This window comes from Pectinophora gossypiella, chromosome 10 (genome assembly GCF_024362695.1).
Source record: "Pectinophora gossypiella chromosome 10, ilPecGoss1.1, whole genome shotgun sequence".
Taxonomy (NCBI): domain Eukaryota; kingdom Metazoa; phylum Arthropoda; class Insecta; order Lepidoptera; family Gelechiidae; genus Pectinophora; species Pectinophora gossypiella.
The window spans coordinates 5,855,355-5,874,641 of NC_065413.1; the positions used below are offsets into that span (position 1 = coordinate 5,855,355).

At 35.9% G+C, this 19,287-nt stretch overlaps 1 protein-coding gene across 2 annotated transcripts in view; it reads right to left on the reverse strand.

The window, feature by feature from the left end:
• Nucleotides 1–761: 761 nt before the first annotated feature.
• LOC126370221 (suppressor of lurcher protein 1) overlaps nt 762–19,287 on the reverse strand; it is an 86,961-nt gene continuing 68,435 nt past the window's right edge. Inside the window, exons 5-15 of one of the 2 annotated variants that reach the window (XM_050015018.1) lie at nt 14,134–14,363; nt 12,445–12,601; nt 9,632–9,691; nt 9,467–9,555; nt 9,114–9,233; nt 7,599–7,664; nt 6,016–6,202; nt 5,214–5,404; nt 4,440–4,647; nt 1,873–2,108; nt 762–900 (exon numbers count right to left, since the gene is read on the reverse strand). In XM_050015018.1, coding sequence (XP_049870975.1) covers nt 818–900; nt 1,873–2,108; nt 4,440–4,647; nt 5,214–5,404; nt 6,016–6,202; nt 7,599–7,664; nt 9,114–9,233; nt 9,467–9,555; nt 9,632–9,691; nt 12,445–12,601; nt 14,134–14,363 — 1,627 coding nt within the window. In that variant the 3' untranslated portion in view covers nt 762–817. Of the gene's footprint in view, nt 901–1,872; nt 2,109–4,439; nt 4,648–5,213; nt 5,405–6,015; nt 6,203–7,598; nt 7,668–9,113; nt 9,234–9,466; nt 9,556–9,631; nt 9,692–12,444; nt 12,602–14,133; nt 14,364–19,287 lie in introns of both variants that reach the window. The other variant, XM_050015017.1, reaches the window with a different exon arrangement.

A 19,287-nucleotide genomic window follows, 5' to 3' on the forward strand; every position in this document is an offset into this window, starting at 1 on the left:
AATTTAATCATATATAACAACCAATTTACCACATTTACTGCAAATAAATGTTTTGATTTGATTTGATTTGAAAAATGTATCATCATCGAACCTAGTAGAATAGTAAAATAGTGTCGATTTGAAAGATAATCAAAGGCACTTGAAATAAAATACACGTCAAACTGCTTCAGATCAAAGTGGAAGTAAAATCAAATTTAAGACTGCTCGACTTTATTCTTCTAGTACGACTGGTTGGTACGACTTTGTGTTACAACTGCTCCGATTTTGAATATGGCGGAATTTTATATCCATTTTAGTACGAGTATCTTAGATTTGACAGTGGTTCTCGTAGTTATGCAGAAAATTCAGATTTTAGTGGAACTAAATTCCGTCTTGGAGTTCATAAATTGAACAGTGGAGTACAATTTTCATGCTTGTTCGAACTGTTATTTAATGTCAATAGCCGAACACAGCGTAGAGTTACGAGTTTATACTCGTAACTTTAGATAGGTTGGTACTTACCTACGTATGGATCTTTGCATAATATCGTTTTTGAAGATCGAAGAGGGGCACTCGTCCCGAGCAATTTAAAATGCTGCTAAAATTTTACACAACATTGTTTTATTTATACATACTTATATATATATATATATATATATATATATATGTTACATTCTATAATTTTTGTGGTATCTATGATACCATCGTGAAATTTCGTTGTCTAACATTCTTATAGGGTGGTCGATGAAATAAACACAGGAAATAGTAACAGTAATAATTTATTTAATTTGATAATTCGTCTTTATTATATTCAACATGTATCTACTGTGACTTCCCGTTAGAATTGATGGTAGATTGTAAGTATTGCTATTAATATTACATTGAACATAAATAAAACTAGCCTGGAGCTTTGATTTGAGCCTGAAACAATGGAGAAATTCATTATATCACACATGTATAAACTATTATATAAGTACGTAATTTTTATTCTTATTTATAAATTTTAAACCTACGTCATATGTGACGTAAAGTCCTATTGAGGTTCGGCTATTGAGGTACGTCCTACTTTGACAGGAATTGTACGATTATTAATTTTCGCTTTGTAATATCACTGTATTGTATGCAATGCACGTTGTGAGAAGCTGCAATAGTTTTAAAAAATACGAAAGTAAAACTACTTTCTGAATTTGAATTTAAAATTGTGATTTCTTTGTACCTTTATTGATAATGACGTAACTTATTTAAAAAAAATCTTATCAGTACCTATGTAATTTTTTGAATATGCGATTACTAGGTTAAGCTATCTAAACTAAGGCGACGCTATGTAAAATTTCAGCTTGTGTAAAACTGTATTCGATTTGAACTGCTATAGGTAATTACGTATGCACCAGAAGATAAGAACTTACCTATGTTACATTTTTTTACTTGAATGGTTACTACTACCTTATCGATTTTCCCACCTACTCAGAAATTGAATTTGAAATTTCCCAAGTATCATATCTTTTTAACAGTGTCCGCTAACCTAACCTATATATTTGACAGGTCCAGTTTTTTATACATGCGATTGCCTGTCTGACCATCCAACCCGCGAAAAAAAAACCAGCTCCAATACAGGTTAGGTCACATATTTCCGAAACGCATTTCTCGAGATTGTGGGCTTCCCCCTATGTTTTCCTTCACTGCTGTGTACGTTTATAATAAATATCTCATTGTAAATGGTAATGTAACTTTTTAATGTAGCTATCGAATATTTATATTAGGTATCAATAAATAATGACAACATACCTACAACATTTAAATATTTATTTTAAACATGCATGCCAAATACCTACCTACGTTAATATAAACAAGCTTTAGTTAAGAATATGCCAAATTTTCACAAAGTCCACTTACCATTGTCAACAGAATCCGGCATGGTCATACTGTGCATTTCAGATTCCCTCAAAAAGATGTAGTCGGCTTTAAAACCCGTACCATCTAGTCTACTGTTAGATTTAAATGTAATTCTAAGGAAATTCTTGTCAGACGTCACCTGGAGCTCTTTTATTTGGCCACAATGCCTGTGACTATCCGATTCAATTATATGACTTGAAAACTGTACGTAATCACTGGCTGACACCGCTTCGCATCTGAAAAGAAACATTTCAAATAGTATCAGAACATAAACAGCACCATAGAAAAATGACTGGTATGTACTACGTATAAAACGAACACTCTACGCCCCGCACCAATTTCTATCGGTACCGAGCTAGATTTACCTCACCCCCTCTGGCTCTTACTTTAGTCTAAATGACCGTCGTGGATTGTCTCTCTCGCTCGCACTAAGGGAGCACATAGTGAAAATGAGGTGTGTCCGGGGTGTGCACTTTGATGAAATGGGAGGAGAGCAAGAAAAATGGTTATAATTCCCTATTCAGCAGCATACGTCGCAACGTATAGGTGATTATGTTATGTTGTTATAATTCCCAGCAAGTCCTTAAAGTCGACTAAAAAATTGTCTTTAAATTTTACAATACAAACATTAACATAAAATAACAAATGAAACAAAAGACGACCATAATATTATTTACACAGGATGTCTTAAACATAAATAAATTTCGACATTACTATTTTGTGTCAGGCATATAAAATTAATTACGATTTTCTGGAAGGACTGACGAACGCTGTTTAACATTTTGTTACACATTTTCGTAACTTATTGCGGTTGTGTATCTGTAACGGCCAGTACCTAAGTCTTGACACTCGTTTTTCTGCCTCCAATATAAATCTTCGTGGCCTTTATTGCTTCAATGTGCCCTATTAACCCCCCCCCCCATGGTCTGTGTGGTAATTTTGTTAAATAAATATCTATGTTTATCTCTAAACTTTATTGTAGCAAATGTCGCTATAAACTCGGGGCAAAATCTGATGCCTGAAGAGTCCACTAGTTTATAAACTAGTTGTCTACAGAAATTAACTTAAAACAAACTCGTTAAAATGCAGATTAGGTGCAGCGTTGATAAAATTTGTTGTTTTGTTTCTAACGACAAATGTTAAAAAATGTTTTATGATTTTGCATAAATTAATACTCAAAGGATTTAGTCTGAAATTACTTTGTCTTAACTATTATAGTGGGTATTATATTATGTATCTAGTTGATAGAAAATAGTTGAAGATACTTAATATGTAAATGGATAGGTTTACCCAGGGTTTAGGGACAAAACCAAAACGTAAACAAACCCCTTTCAATATATTCAACCAGAGACATGTCTACCTGGTCTTTTGGCACTAACCAAAAGTTATCTTTAATTTTAGCTTTTACTGTAATGACGTATTTTCGGTAGTTTTTTGTTATTAAAGATAGATTTGCGTATGACCACAATGTCAACTGATCTTCTTCTTATCGTGTCGATGGCAAACTAAATAGTATCGGCCCAAAACTTGGCAACAAGTATGGCGCTATCTGCAGCGCTCATCAGATCCTCCTGCGTGCTGGTAAGTAAAGATGTGGCCTAAGTAAATGCCTATTCATTCTAGTTTTAAAGAAGTGTTACCTAATAGGCAGTGGGGAAGTAATTAATGAAATCAGGTAAACTCTCAGCGGCACACTTACAAGCCGGCCAAGCATTGAATGCCTTGTGACAAAACCACCCCGGATACTTCATACAAAATACTTCGTTTTACGCAGACACTAAACATTGACGTTATCGTACACGGTCATCTGTGTGTGTGACGTCTGACGCCCAGACCAAGGTTGATCAAGCTCAGCCGCTGGTGGGGAGCGGACAATTGCCATTCTACACGTATCATTATTTTCTAGTCTGTGATAAAACCACGTACGTATACAGTAAGCCACGTCAAAAAAATATTTTAGTAAGCGGCGTGTACAGATTCACTTGTTATCACGACCTTAGGAAATGAGGTCAAGTTTGTTGTGAACTGGATAACTTCCCTGTCATTAAAACTACGGGTGATCTTACGAGCTGTAGGTGGGTCCAAGTAAGGCCAAGTAAGGAACCCTTTAACCTTCCACTTAAACCTCTCTTTACGAGATAGGTGAGTCAGCAAGGGCTACTAATTGATACTTGACCATAAAGTTAGTCGACTTGGAAAATATACTGAACCTGCATTTTACTTTATTATAGGTCTATATACCTTATTAGATAGGCAATACATTTAATAGGATGAATTTGGAGATAACAAAATTCTTTGAACTTTGTATCATGGGTAAAATTAAATAAAGGCAGAGGAACTGGTGAGATAATGCTTATTATAGGTCCAGAAATATTTAAATATTTTGATGAAAGTTAACCCGTAATATGAAATCATATTCTTAGCACATAATATTATCTAGACACTTAGCCATCAAATTTAGGTTAACTAAAGGAACTAGGTAAATACAGAAAAATCATTTCAAGAAATTTTCGAATCTCAATATACCTATTGACTGACCTATATTATACTTAAAGAAATCTACTTACGGCACCACTCCTTCTACGTCAAAGTATGTGAAAAGTAAATGCACTCTCTCGTTCTCGTTGCCATAGAAGAAGTAATTGCATTCAGTGTCGCGAGGGTACAGGCCTGGGAAGTTCGGTGACGTCACAATCCCTTTTGCCCTCTCGCTGCTATTGTATACGAAGGCACATGGAAATTCTAAAAGTTGGTTCCCTATTGCGATTCTGTAATCTAAAAGACAGAATATTAGTACAGTTTATAAAGAAAATGTAAATTCAGTGTGTAATTATTATTGAGTGTATTCACGCAAAGGTGTTTCTTATGTTGCTGAATTATGAAAACAGTTTTTAAAAGGTTCATTCAAAATATTTATTGGTGTGGAATATTGCATCTGTATAAAATCGCCTACTGTGTTTATTCAATAAATTGGACGAACAATTTATTCAAGATTCAATCGCGAAGAACAGATTTTTCATTAAGTGGCGTTTACCGACTGTACTATTCAAAAACATAACTGAACTTTCTCCTCGAATTTATTGAACAATTTCCGTTCATACTGCGGATGCTTTTGCAGAATTCTGTCAATTTCAGCCGTTCGTTGCGCAAGGACAATATAAGCTCCTCTTTCTTCTATTCTAATGTAATATGTGTGTAAATTTAAAATTACATCACAGTTTTATTGTTATTCTTTTAATAATGGTGTTTCCTGGTAAAAACTTTTACAGGCTCTTAAAAAGTCAATTTATATTTGTTGAGTTTATTCTTCCTGCAAAACGTGTTAAGCAGAATCCACTTACCTTCAACAAAAGAATAGGAAATTTTAAATCCCCTGCTATGTCTCGACGAGTATATACCACGAAACTCGATCGATAATTTTGGTCCATTCGACATTATTGGCTTTGGTATCTCGTTCCCACAATACGAAGCCATCTTCTCTAATCTTCCGTCTACATACAAAAATACGTCTAGTGAATCCATGCTTTCACAGCTGTAACAAAGTGAATTTGCTTATTGAGTTTTATTTCCGGAGTTTCGCGATCTTACCAGTACTATCCCGTAGCTAAGAATGCTCTGTATATCCCAAACACGTCCGTTTGCAACCTGTGATTGTGTGAGGGTTTCATTTTCTTACATTTTATTTGAAGTAAATCTGTTTTACGTACTTTTATAATAATAATATTCGTTTATGTGCGGTCATATTTTTCTCAGCACATTTCCTTATACAAAGTAGCACGTTAGTGTCCGTAGGAAAACTGCTGGAGTTATAGCAACAAACTTTAATCGTAATCATAAAAGTTATTAGTACTTATACTTCTTAACGCGTCTATTTGTGTAGTATTTTTCTTTTTATCTCTCAAGTTAGACGGTAAAGCATCACATCAAATTCTTTTTGAATGCAAATTTGATTTACCCTTGTGATTCCCGCGTATTACTTCTAAGCCAAAAATAGGTCAGTAGATTTGAAAAGAGACTATTTACTTTTTCTTAATATTTTTGAGATAGATATTATTGGGTCATTGCTATAATATACTACTACAAGGCAATAAACGGAGATGTTCCTCTTAAATCACTTGTTTACTAAAATATTTCTACACTTACTCAATAATATTCCCTGTCATCCTTTGCAGACTAAAGTCCTCAAAGACCAATCTGACTCGCTCTCGTCCTCTCGCCAAAAAGTCGTAGTGACATTGCGTTTTCTGTGGATACGGCGCGGGGTATAGAGGCGATACCAATTTCCCCGTCTTGCTCTTATCGCTTCTGAATACTTGATGGCAGGACGACGCTGAAATGGACGTGTCACTTGAGTTTCGGGTGATTCATGAACTACGTGAAGAACCTTTCTTGTGTTTGCATTCCGTTGGCGCTTGACTCGAGATGTCGTTTGTGAATGCATAGCCGCAGGTTGAGTTGAGTGCTTTCTTCGCATTTGATTTGATTTGTTCGCAAAGAAGTAAAGTTATTATAGTGATTTGATTCAGATATGAAACAGTATTTTTGTGTTGTTCTTTTCGTAGTTCAATGTTATTTTAATACGTTCATGGATACCAAGAAACATATCACAAGAACATTCAAACTACAACATTCATTGTGACATGTCAAAACACACTACACAGATACTACTTATATACACTTTATTACAAAGTTAGCAGGTGTGCATAATTATTTTTTACTAAATTTAACCAAATTATCGATTCTAAATGGGGTCACTTTCGGGACAGTGAGTCTTCGTCTTCATTTATTCAATAAGACTAAAAGTGACCTTCCAGTAAAGTACCCCTTATTTCCCGCTTTCAATTTTTATTGACTTCTATCTCCTTGAACGTGCACTGTGTAAGAAATCGAGTGAAAATAAAATAATGTGCTACTAACAGTGTTTGATATCCAATATAGAGTTTAAGTGGATTATTTTATACTTGCTAATGTCATAAAAAAAAGAAAAAAAGAGAAGGTGCAGGTCGTGTCGTATCGGGAGGTGAAGGTTTTGGCGGGAATAAGAGAGGAATGGCGATTACTCCACAGACAAGAGCGCAGCTCTTAAATAGAGAGAGAATGTCATAAAAGGTGATGCGGATGATTTGCGTAAAGTTGTCACAAAATTTTGAGGAGTTTGGAAAAGTACAAACTTTTGTTTAATCATTTTTATTATAATACAAATGTTATTCTTTATTTTAAAAGACATGAAATTTGCTAAGATTTTGCATGATCTCTGAGTACCTACTGTAATCCTTACTTTATTAATATTTGCTCAATCAATTCAATTTCTTTATTTGCTGAGTAATAAAGGCGTTTTATTACTCTTTCTTGCATAATTAACAATAATTTTCTAAAGGTATAAATACTGTGATTTAATTGCCAATTAGGGTGGAAAACTATTAGAGCAATAAGAAAACTAATTAAAATGTACCTTTATATTACTAGCTCACCCTTTAAATGTAAAAACAGTACCTAGAGACTGATACTAAAATAATATTTAAGACAAGAGCAGCAAAGGCTATTATTAATAGGCCTGTGAAAATGAAGATTTAATTGTCAATTTCAACGTAAAGCTAATTTTATGTAGGTACTTTTTAGTCTAAGCCTATTGGGTTAGAATTAAGACAATTGTACGCAAAGGGAATAAGAAATAGCTTATTTTCTGTCACTTAAACTTGTTCATAAAAAAGTCAGTAAACACTTACTCGCAGCGCTTACTGCTGGTCCTAGACCTAATACTGATTCTGGCGACTTCTTATTCAAATCAGGATCTGCTGAAAAAGAAAAACAAATAGGCACATAAATAATCTTAACAATATTTTTCTTAATCCATTTTTACTCTTGACGTATTTCATCTCCCTAGCATTATTCCGTTTTTCACAGGGTCCATTTACCTAACCTGAAGATTTGACACATCAAGTTTTTTACAGAAGCGATGGCATGTCTGATCTTCCAACACGCTAAGGGAAAACCGGCCTAATACAGATCATATACATCTGAAAATGCATTTCTCGGGAATGTAGGTTTCCTCACGATGTTTTCTTTAACCGCTGACCACATGATAATTGTTGATGATTCAAACATGAATTCGAAAAAAACTTCGACAATCATTGGTTTAGGCCTGTGCTGAATTCGAACCTGCGACCTCAAAGTGAGAGGCAAGCGTTCTATTAACTGGGATACCACGGCGTCACTACTTCTGACGTATTTCAAAACTCTATATTTGTATTGGGCCACGAGCTAGTCTTACTTCAGCCGTTAGCCACTTAGGAGTAAGAGGGAGCGTGTATGGGCGCGTATAAATAGAATATAGTTCATAATATAACATAGTATCACACCTGTACCCCCAAAGGAGTAGGCAGAAGTAGTATAATACATACATTCACTCCTCACCTTCTATGTTCAAGACCCATGTAATAAGAGGCGAGCCTAGTCGTATTGCCAGTAACCGGGTACACCATCACCAGTCCATTAACGTCCCCACTGCTGCGGCACGGGCCTTCCCTATGGACGGATAGGGAGATCGGGCCTTAAACCACCACGCGGGCCCAGTGCGAATTGGTGGTTATTAACGACTACTAATGCAGCCGGGACCAACGGCTTTACTTTCCATCCGAAGCACGGAGGAGCTCGAGATGAAAACTTTTTTTTTGTGGTCACCCATCCTATGACCGGCATTTGCGAAAGTTGCTTAACTTCAACAATCGCAGACCGAGCGCGTTAACCGCTGCGCCACCGAGCTCCTCCCAACCGGGTACAATGAGGATAAAAACTAAAAACTCAAATGTAGGCGGCAGCACAATAATGTTGAGTGTTCCTATATTCTAAGTTTTCTTCTTTCCGATCCTTAGGGAATAAATATAACAATATGATTTTTCAGGTAAACGATACGAAAAGGGTTATAGTGTAAAAATATAACCAAAACAATAAGTAGGTTTGTTTACTCAAATAAGTAGTACGGGGAACTGAACACTCGACAGTAACGACACCTGATGGGAGAAATAAGCAGTTTCTAACCTCATTGCTAGAATGATGCCAATTATCTTTGCTCTAAACATGACTTCAAAGTCATAAAGTCAAATTCAGTGGTTTAGAACCCAAGCCGGGATTCGAACCCTAAGTCACAAGTTCTACAATAATTCATGATTTTTGAAAATTTTGTGGAGACACTATTTTGGATTATTATGAGACCTAGGGGGCATATTCAATGCTTACTAAACCTGTGCTAGAATTGTCTTCCACTTCGAACTGGTAGTTGACTTTGAACCCCTGTCCAGGTGTGTTGGAGTTGGCTGTGAATTGTACCAGGAGATCAGGGCCGGTGGAGAGAATTTCATATCCTGAGGAAGAAAGGTAAAATATTAAAAAAATATAATTATGTGAAATCAAACCTATTCGAGGTACAATAAAGTTTTCTTTTAATATATTGTCGAGGTATTTATTTTACAGTGGATAAAAATTATTATAAACTGAATGAAATAAATAAAACAGCCGTAACTTGTCAGGACAAGTCACGACTGTTCTACTTATTTAAACCAATATTTTGGTCTCAATGAAGTTGCCGTGTTCTTACCTACAACTTCATTGCATAACATTGCAAGGACAGGTGCCGTCGCTACTCTGCCGTCGAATACTTTTATTATATCAGCTCGGTTGAGGCAGCTGAAAAAATATTACTTTCAATATCGAACGAAAAGATTGAACAAACACAAACAACAAATTGTTTTCTTACGCATACCTCTCATCGCCTTTCTGTAGGAACGATTCTTCAAAAACTAACTTGATCCTCTCGTTTTGTCTGAAATAACAAGCATGTTGCTTTGATTTTCATATAAAAGCTATTTTCCAGAACTTTAGGTGAGTGAACTCCATCCAGTCTATTATAAACGGGATATACGAGTACAATATATTGGGAACAATTGGTAGAAATTTGGTATTTCCTGAAACGTGTTTACTCTTTCCAGAACCTACTTAATGGAACGTGATGGTTAATACAAACAACATTTTTACCCACATTGCCGGAAATTTATTTGAAACAAGAAATAATAGAAAAGTTACCAAACATTTTGTATACATAACTCATCATTTTAATTTTATATATTTTACTTTCAGTAATAAATATTGAAAAAAAAAAACTTGAAGTCTTTTAAGTCATACCAAATTTATTTCGAAATAAAGCTGATTTTCATTCTACAAATACCGTAGTTCATCATTGTCCATTACAATAATGTCAAAAAGTGTTGGAACCAAGGCTCGGTATGCAAATTAAGTGAGTGATCATCAGGGGTAATCTCTTTTATCTTGGTAAGTTTCCTCCATTATGCTAAGGAGTTCCTTGCTCACCTAGAGATGGGAACCTTTTGAATATAGTCGCCTAATTTATCTTTGCCACATAAAAAATAAGAAAGTTAAAAGGATGACTGTTTGAACAGGCCCGTATATATATTATAATGTTGGCATAGGATGTGCTAATGCGGGTTAGCAAAGAATTACATTGCTTGTGAATTTTTATCGAAACGTATTATGGTTAAAGATTTTAGCGCTATATACATCTCTCTTATCATCCATATACATCATTTTTAGTTAAAAAAAATCATAGCCAACTGCGTAGTATCTAACTAATATAATATGTAGTCGTCTATGAATGGCAAAAAGGTATACTTTTGTGTCTGTGGTCTTATGGCTCACCTCACAAGCTCTATGAGGTGTGAGAATTTAGTTCGTCTCGCAATGAACCTTTCACTACACTCTCTCTCTCTTCTTACCGTGTGGGTTGTGAAGTGGAATACCAACCTCATCAACGCTGGTGTCAGGGTTATTACTGAGCCGCCAAAGGCCCCTGACATGGCTCATGTAACGACTACATACGTCAGTAAGTAGTAACCGGGAGCAACGGGTTAACGTGCCTTCCGAACCAGGACAATCAGGTGATCAGCCTGCACTAATTTGGATATTAAAATCATGAGCTTATGTATGGATGTACTTACTTGTATTTGAAATTCTTTCTAATTTAGCTAACATTAACATTAACTATCGATCAGATTTACAGTCCAAAGTGGTTCGGTAAAACGTTAGTCGTATTATAAATTCACAAAGGAATCATACGATTTCAATCTCCGTGATTGTTGCGCTATTTCCGATGGAGAATTTAAAATGACCCGTTCGGATACAAACTGAATGCCTTTTATTGATGTTTTGGTTTTATGTATTCTTTGACGGAATAAGTACTTGCTTCGGTTTGGTCATCGTTTCTGAACGATGCAGCCATAAACAAGAAAAAAAGTTGAAGTTGACGGAATAAATTTAATGGGCATTTGTTTTTAGGTCACCGTAGGTAGGGTATGGGTATAAGGTGCCCGCGGCATCGGTGACTCGGGTCTGTCTCATATTGCTTACTTTTATGTTAATCTGTTACTAATACTAGGTTAAGCTTTCTGTTTCTAACATAATACGGACTAGTTTCTAAAATAAATATTTTGAATTTGAATTTTATATTGAGAATTTGTCCGTTCGTTCAAAATACCATGCCCCAATATCTATCTACTCAATCGTATACTCATTTTGCTCGGGTTTCTCAATTAGAATTCCATTTTACCTACTAAGCAAGTTGTTTTACGTGGTACGCAGTTCTGAACTTTTCTGGGCACTTTCCCAGTTTCTTTAACTGTTTACGTAATTCAATTTAGAATTGAAATTATTTAATGTAGTAGTTAAGACGCAATGAATATCATGAGACTGCACTTGTGACGCTTCTGGTAAATATGTCTATTAAGAATAAGTAGTAAAATAAGTTAAGAAGAATATACCAATGAACTGAAGCTTCCCTCACCTGATGTAGATCTTTTTATATCGTGTGGGTTGTGAGGTGGATGATCAACCTCATCCACCCTGGTGTTAGGTTTATTATTGAGCCACCAAAGGCCCCTGACGTGACTCAAGTAACGACTACGTACTTACATCAGTAAGTAGTAACCGAGACCAACGGCTTAACGTGCCTTCCGAAGCACGGGTCATCTTACTTCTGGACAATCAGGTGATCAGCATGCAATATCCTAACCAAACTAGGGATCACAAAGTGATTTGTTCCCATCGGGATTCGAACCAGTAGACCACGGAGGCCGTTACCTGATGTAGCTTACGAGAAAATATACTGTATGCTTCATTCCAAAAAAACCCTTGCAAAAAGCTTTAGCTAGTCCAATTTACATGAATTCCTATTCATACAAAATTGTTCACAGATAAATAGAGAACAAGATATCTTGCACATAATAACGGGTTCTTACCGCGTTTAAATCATCCCGTGAGTGCCATGGCACTTGCAACAGTGTCGAAATATCGGGAGTCTCATATCCCCATTTAAACGCGGTAACAACCCGTTATTATGTGCTTTAATTATGATAATAACCGCGTAAACTTAAAACAAGATATCTTGCACCAGATAAAGCAGTGCCAAGTAACTTGCCATGTTGATTTTACTTTGAGTTAGTCCCAAAGGTGTTGTTTGTCATCCTGCGTTAACTTGTTAATCCAACCCTGGCTGACGTGACTCACCTGGCATTAAAATGATAAGTACACCTCACGTTGCTTGGGTAACTTGAAGGGTATCTAGGACTGTACAGCCGACCGTGGGAGGGTCTATTTGGCTGCGAATTGAACACGTAGTCACACCATGTTTCTGGGACCTTCACTCCATCTGTTTCGAAGTTACCTGCAAAGCAAATTAGGACTTTAAGGTCGGTTTGATAAGTCTCAGTCAATAGTGTAACTTCATTGCGCAGTACAATAACTTGTAAGTAGGTTTTTAGGGGTGAAAAAGTTTTCATAGATTATCATTTTTAGGGTTCCGTAGCCTAATGGCAAAAAACGGAACCCTTATAGATTCGTCATGTCTGTCAGTCCGTCTGTCCGTCCGTCCGTATGTCACAGCCACTTTTCTCCGAAACTATAATAGCTATACTGTTGAAACTTGATAAATATGTGTATTATGTGAACCGCATTAAGATTTTTATGCGATGATAGAAAAAAAAACAATAAATATTGGGGGTCCCCATACATAGAACTGAAACTCAAAAAAAATGTTTTCATCAAACCCATACGTGTGGGGTATTTATGGATAGCTCTTCCAAAATGGTATTGAGATTTCTAATATCATTTTTTTCTAAACTGAATAGTTTGGGCGAGAGACACTTCCAAAGTGGTAAAATGTGTGTGTGTGTCCCCTGTAACTTCTAAAATACAAGGAAGATTAAACTAAAAAAAAAAATATGATATAGATTAGCCTGCAAACTACCAACGAAAATTGGTTTGTACCAGATCTAGTAAGTAGTTTTTTTTAATACATCATAAATCGTAAACCGTAATTTACTTGATGTTACGGAACCCTTCATGGGCGAGTCCGACTCGCACTTGGCCGCTTTTTTAATAATACATATAAACATAACGTAAACAGCCTATACGTATACGTCGCACTGCTGAGCACAGGCTTCCCCTCAATCTACCGGAGAGGATATGGAGCATACTCCACCACGCTGCTCAACTACGGGTTGGTGGAGGTGATTTTTACGGCCGGGACCAACGGCTTAATTTGCCCTCCGAAGCACGGAATCATCACACGTTTTCGGCCAATCAGGTGATTCAAGCCTGCAATGTCCTTACCAAACAAAGGATAATCTTGCAAAGTGATTTCGACAATGTGCCCTTCGGGATATGAACCCGGACCTCCAGATCGTGAGCTTAACGTTCTAACCACTAGACCACGTAGGTTGTATGTAATAATGGAAAATAATAAATTATCCAGCTTTTATTTACTTCCCTACTACTAGTATTTAAAACACTTTAAATTGATATTCATACTTCTCATTTTATTTTAGTTATAATTTATTACAGTATACTAAGTAACAATTTAAAAGCAGGATTACGTCATAATTACTGAAGCTATTAAAGAGGTGTGAAAAATAAGTTTTAATATTGTTCTACTTTATGTATTATGTTTAGGTATACCTATACTACCTACAAGGTGTTAGTGACATCACAATGAATACTGAGTGGGATAATTCAGACTATGACTCTGAGTAAATATGAAGCGGAATTTCCAGTCGGAAAATTTATGAAAATTTTAGTATTCTTTTTTATTTTCAATTCTATATTTTTGCGATGGAAAATTCCACTCGATTTAAACTCAGAATAATGAGCTGAATCAGGTTGTTGGCTGAAAGAAATGGATGTAAAAAAGGTACTCACGTCTATCAATAAACCTGTAAGTCCCAATAAAGCCGGTAGCGTTAGAAGCTTTGGCTGCAGAATGAAACTCGAGCACCAGGAGTGGTCCATGAGAGTAGACCGCCGGTGGAGCGTCGACCCTACTGCCACAGAGAGCTCTGGACCACGCAGAATACTCGTTGATACCAGGTGGACCAGGTCCGTGGATGCCACCTTCGGAGTAGACCTTCAGATAATCACCATGTATGCACCTGTTGAAGAAACATTTTAAGTGAGTGACAGTTTATTGAAATGAAGTTTCCTGTTTATTATTCTTATGATTTTTGGGATTGGACAGACGACATGACAGATTGTTTCGTTGATGCCAACGTTACGCCTATGAATTTAGCTTCCTAATATAAAAAAAATGGTACTGGGTTTTGTATTTCAGTTTTTTGCACGTCACTTGACAATAGTATTCTATCTAGATGGAGCGAACACTTGAAAAGAGAAGGAGGTTTTGCTCAACTATGGGGCACAGTAAACAAAATATAAAAATAAATAAATTGCCGTATACCTAATACAATACATATTTGTCTTTGACTTTTGTTAAAGTTATAAATAAATATCACTTAGTAAGTACCTACCTAATTATAAATTGATGATTTTTCTTAAGAACTTCGAAATTATCTAGAAAACTAAAAGCTTGTTATTCAGACTGACGATTTACCTCAAGGAATTGATGTTGACATAAAATTAAGTTTCTATTATTTGTCTCCGTTGTTCTCGTTGTTGAAACTCCTTGTTGTATTTACGAATCTATTTAAATGTTGATTATTTCTGTCGTTGTTGTTCCTACACGTATGTTGGCAGTCCTATTAAGACAAACCTGAAGATTCACGTTCAGGTCGTGGATTTCATTGATAGCTCTATGTTTGCTCTATGTATTGTATTAACAACTCTAACGTGGTAGAAAATATTTCAAGAAAAAACAGTATTCATGCAAGAATATTGAATTTTCCTTGAAATCTTTCCTATCATTCTTGAACGGTGCCAATATGTAAAAAGATCAGGTATCTACCTAACTCAAAAGTACACCTATTTTCTTAATGTTAGTTATTGAGAATGATTAATTATCCTTAACTGCGAGCAGTGGAGCTGCAACAGTAGGTAAACTAGAGCACATTGCTAACGGTTTACACTGTAACTAATGATCAAGAAATATATCAGACTTTATCCAGCTATGATAAATAGAGTAATCCGGATAATTAATTCGGGCTCAGACAGCGGGAACCAGAGGGCAAAACGTTCTCATTAGGGTAGCTCTGCAAGCCATAAACTATTAGAATTAAGTAAACTATTGGTGGGATGGGCACAGTAAATTTTGCATATTACAGTGTAGATTAAATTTCTAAACTTCACAAGGTTTTGCAGCTAACATGGTCGTAATGAGTTTTAGTAATTTATTGCCAGAAGGACACAGTAAACCACCCAAAGTTGTTACATTCAACATTTTGTTGAATATTAAAATTTTCAGTTTAAGGACAAAGTTTTTAGGGTAGTAATTTGCAGCCCTACATACTAGACGTGTCATGGCAATAATTTCATGCAAATTCGAGGTTTGCCCTTCCCAAACAGTTTTCAGTTCACACAATGTATTTTGTACTCACGTTTCTTTAACAACTTACTTGCCAGATGATCGACCGATTCCATCAGGCAAATCCCACGTTACGAGCACTAAACCAACTCTTGCTTAGAAAGTTTTCCACGTAAAACCAACTCTGATAGATGGAAACGCAATGCGGGCTAACAAGTTAAGGTTAATTAGAAAGCAACATACGTACCCGAGCGTAAAACAACATAAAAGTCATGTTGAACAAAACGTGTAGGGGGTTTAATCTCATAACATGCCCAACGCAAATGGGTTTCTTTTTGAGGCCCTATCCAATTTACAATTCAATTAGAACGCTTGGAGAAGTAGCGTTGTACTATATTTTGACGATTTTTGAACTAAAAATAAATTCAGAGACTTCCAAGAACGTCGATTTGAATAATAACACAGATAACGGTTGAGCAAACACAAGTAAAATATATCAGAAATATTCTTGACGCACAAATAAATATTATTTCAGTTGTGAAACATATGAATAATGAAGCTTACAATATGGTACAATATGAGAAAAAAGATAACGTAATCGCTCTTCTCGTTCGGTCCGCATGACTCGTTGAGCAAACTAATATTGGAATCATAAGCCGCAACTTTGTTTCAACCTGATATGTTGAAACTTGCAGCCGGTGGGTTCTTTTGCTTTGAAAAATGATCTCGCTGGCTCACTGTCTACCACAAGGTAGACGAAGAAAAGTTTAAATCTCACTCCAAAATTTTACGCATTTTGTTATGTAGAGTTTCGATACTCGCTGTATAATGGACAAACATTGGTGTTATGTAGAGCTAAAAGAGTATAGGCACCTTCATCAAATATTCCGCCTGTTCATATTCTGAAGACCTATTTTTTAAATTGTTTATTCCCTCCGAACCTACATTCTTGCCGCAAAAAATATATTTTGTTGTGTTTTCCCCGCAAAGTTACTTGCGTGTCACAGTTATTACATAAACGTAAACTTGAAGGCGATGAAGTTACCCCGTACAAATCATTATTCTTTATGGTAGGAATTTTCTTGGAAGGGACCCTTGGGTGAAGTGTGACGCGTAATCTAGTGAGATGCCGTGATTGTCGGCTTATGTGCGAGTAAGTGATTTATTGCCACCAAGATCGGCGAGGGAACTCGTTTACATAATGTCTGATTAAATATGTATAAGCTGAGTAATACTAGAACTTTATCTCCGGAACTGCGTCTTCGATTTCGTTAAGCAGGATACTGTAATTATATACCTACCGACAATTTCCCGGTAATATATAGTCCGTTAGAATTTTGGCATAATACACTTCAGACGCGATTTGATGACTGATTTCACTTGATACTGCATACTTTTTAGCAAATATCAAAAGAAAATCAACGAGTATTTGTATTTGTTTGAAATAATAAAATAAACTAACTTCAACTTTTACCTCCGTATCTCCAGAGAAATCTTTATATTTCTGACTTGAAACAGAGCTCGAATGAATCTTGTTTAGAATACAAATAAGTAGCGAACCTTACTATGTAGTTCTCCACAAAATTTATAGGTCTTAAAAGTTTAGCAGTTTACTAGATGTCTCTTAAGATTTACTATAGCAATTACTTCCACATTTATACTGATAACATCAGAATTTTCTTGCATTTCTTGAAGTGTTTTTACTAAATTATTTCACCTGTATCACAAAGCTCTACGATCAGACTCGAACGGAGGTAGAATGATGTACAGTCACGAGCATTAATATGTATACACTTTGGTACCATGTCACATTAACTTTTTTGACAAATTGAACTGTAAGTCTCACTAAATGTCAAATAAATGTTAGTGCGACAGAGTCCTAAAGTGGGTACATTATATTGCTCATGACTGTATTCAATAAGATAAGAAAGTAATAATTTTTCAAATAAGTTTCAGGAAGTAAACCTATTTTGTAACTTTCTTGTGCGCTATTCTCAAAAACAATAAATAGAGTGGTGTTTCCCACTTACCAATTAAAAAATCTTACGTTACAAATCTTGAGGACCTAGCCAAGTCGTAAAAGTTTCTATTAAGTATAACCAACGAATTTAATACAAATCGTACGTCTAGAACGATGCGCACCTGCAAAGCGTCTCGATCTCGATTTACGCCGAGTTATGTTATCGATTAATTCGATCCAAACGTTGGCAACTTTAGTACGCCTGTTGAAGTAGAACGCAAACTTAAAAGGGAAAGACAGTTTTTTGGTGTAACGCTTGAGACTACTAGTTTGAATGTCTATGATATTATCAATTGTGTTGACATACATAGTTAAGTCTCAGATGACAATAGTACTATAACACAAGAACCCTATCCACCTTACAAATAAAAAAATAAACAGGGATGAACGTGGGTTTAAGTATTTGACAGCCAAGCAAAGTTCAGTCGAATTGTATGATAATAGGATACATCATTAATAACTAAACAATTTTATAAGTTTATTAAAGTAACTAATTTAATAAACCTATACATTTATATGTATAAGTTTATTAAAATAGGCATCTATTCACTGTTGGAAGTCTACAATGTTATAATTATCATTACAACACATAATACCGGGTCATCCCGTGATCGCACTTGAATTGTTGTCTAAATATCGGGAGTTGGGGGGTTTATTTCTGATTTAACGCGATAAGAACCCGGTATCATGCACTTTAGTGATCTATTTACTGCATGTTGGACGTTCTTAGCAACCATGAGTCTCACAATTAACGAGTTGCGTTGATGCGTTGTGTTGAGAGTACAGCGCAAAGCAATGTGGGCCACCAAAATTACAGTGAACATCGAGTGAAATATTCGTAGAGGAATTTCGGCAAGTTGACACAACGATTGATGTAGCAATGTAGTAGTGAAATACTAAATCAAACAAAAATATTGAAGCAAACTAACTGTTTCAGTATGGAACGAATATTTCGAGCGCGTGACACAGTTTTAGATGAACAAAATGTAAATGGAAAATATTTATGATTTTTATGGGCTTATTTTGTAAATTCATTAAATAGTAGTGATACGGCGGGGTGCCGTGGGGTGTATTTATTTTGTTGTGTTTTGTAAAGTTCAAGAAAAGTGGTCGCAATCACTGAGAAAACACTTTATTTTAAGTCACAATCAGTTTGTCACACACTTAGTACTAATAATTCGCGTAAATCTAGCTTAAACAAAATTATTTATTGAATTTAATCGCGAAATCGAGCCGGTAAAACGCCATAATGTTTTCTTAATCTTGCGTCCCTCTGCGGGGGCGCGGGCGGAGCCGCGTTGTTCCCCGATTGGCCAATAGATGGCGCCTCGGGTATTATTCGAGTAATATCCCGCGTTACACCCTCCCCCTCCAAGCTACGACAACGTCCCGTAAGTGGCTTGGCCGAAATTTGCCCATCAACATCCTTATCCTTAGGAGGACGGCCACGTGGACGTCGAGGTTGTATCGGAACAGAGACTTCATCCTGCCTAGTGACGAAGGGAGACAAATCCGCAGTGTGATATTTACCTATGCTAACATCATTATCCACATTTGAAACTTCGAATGTAGTAGGAGT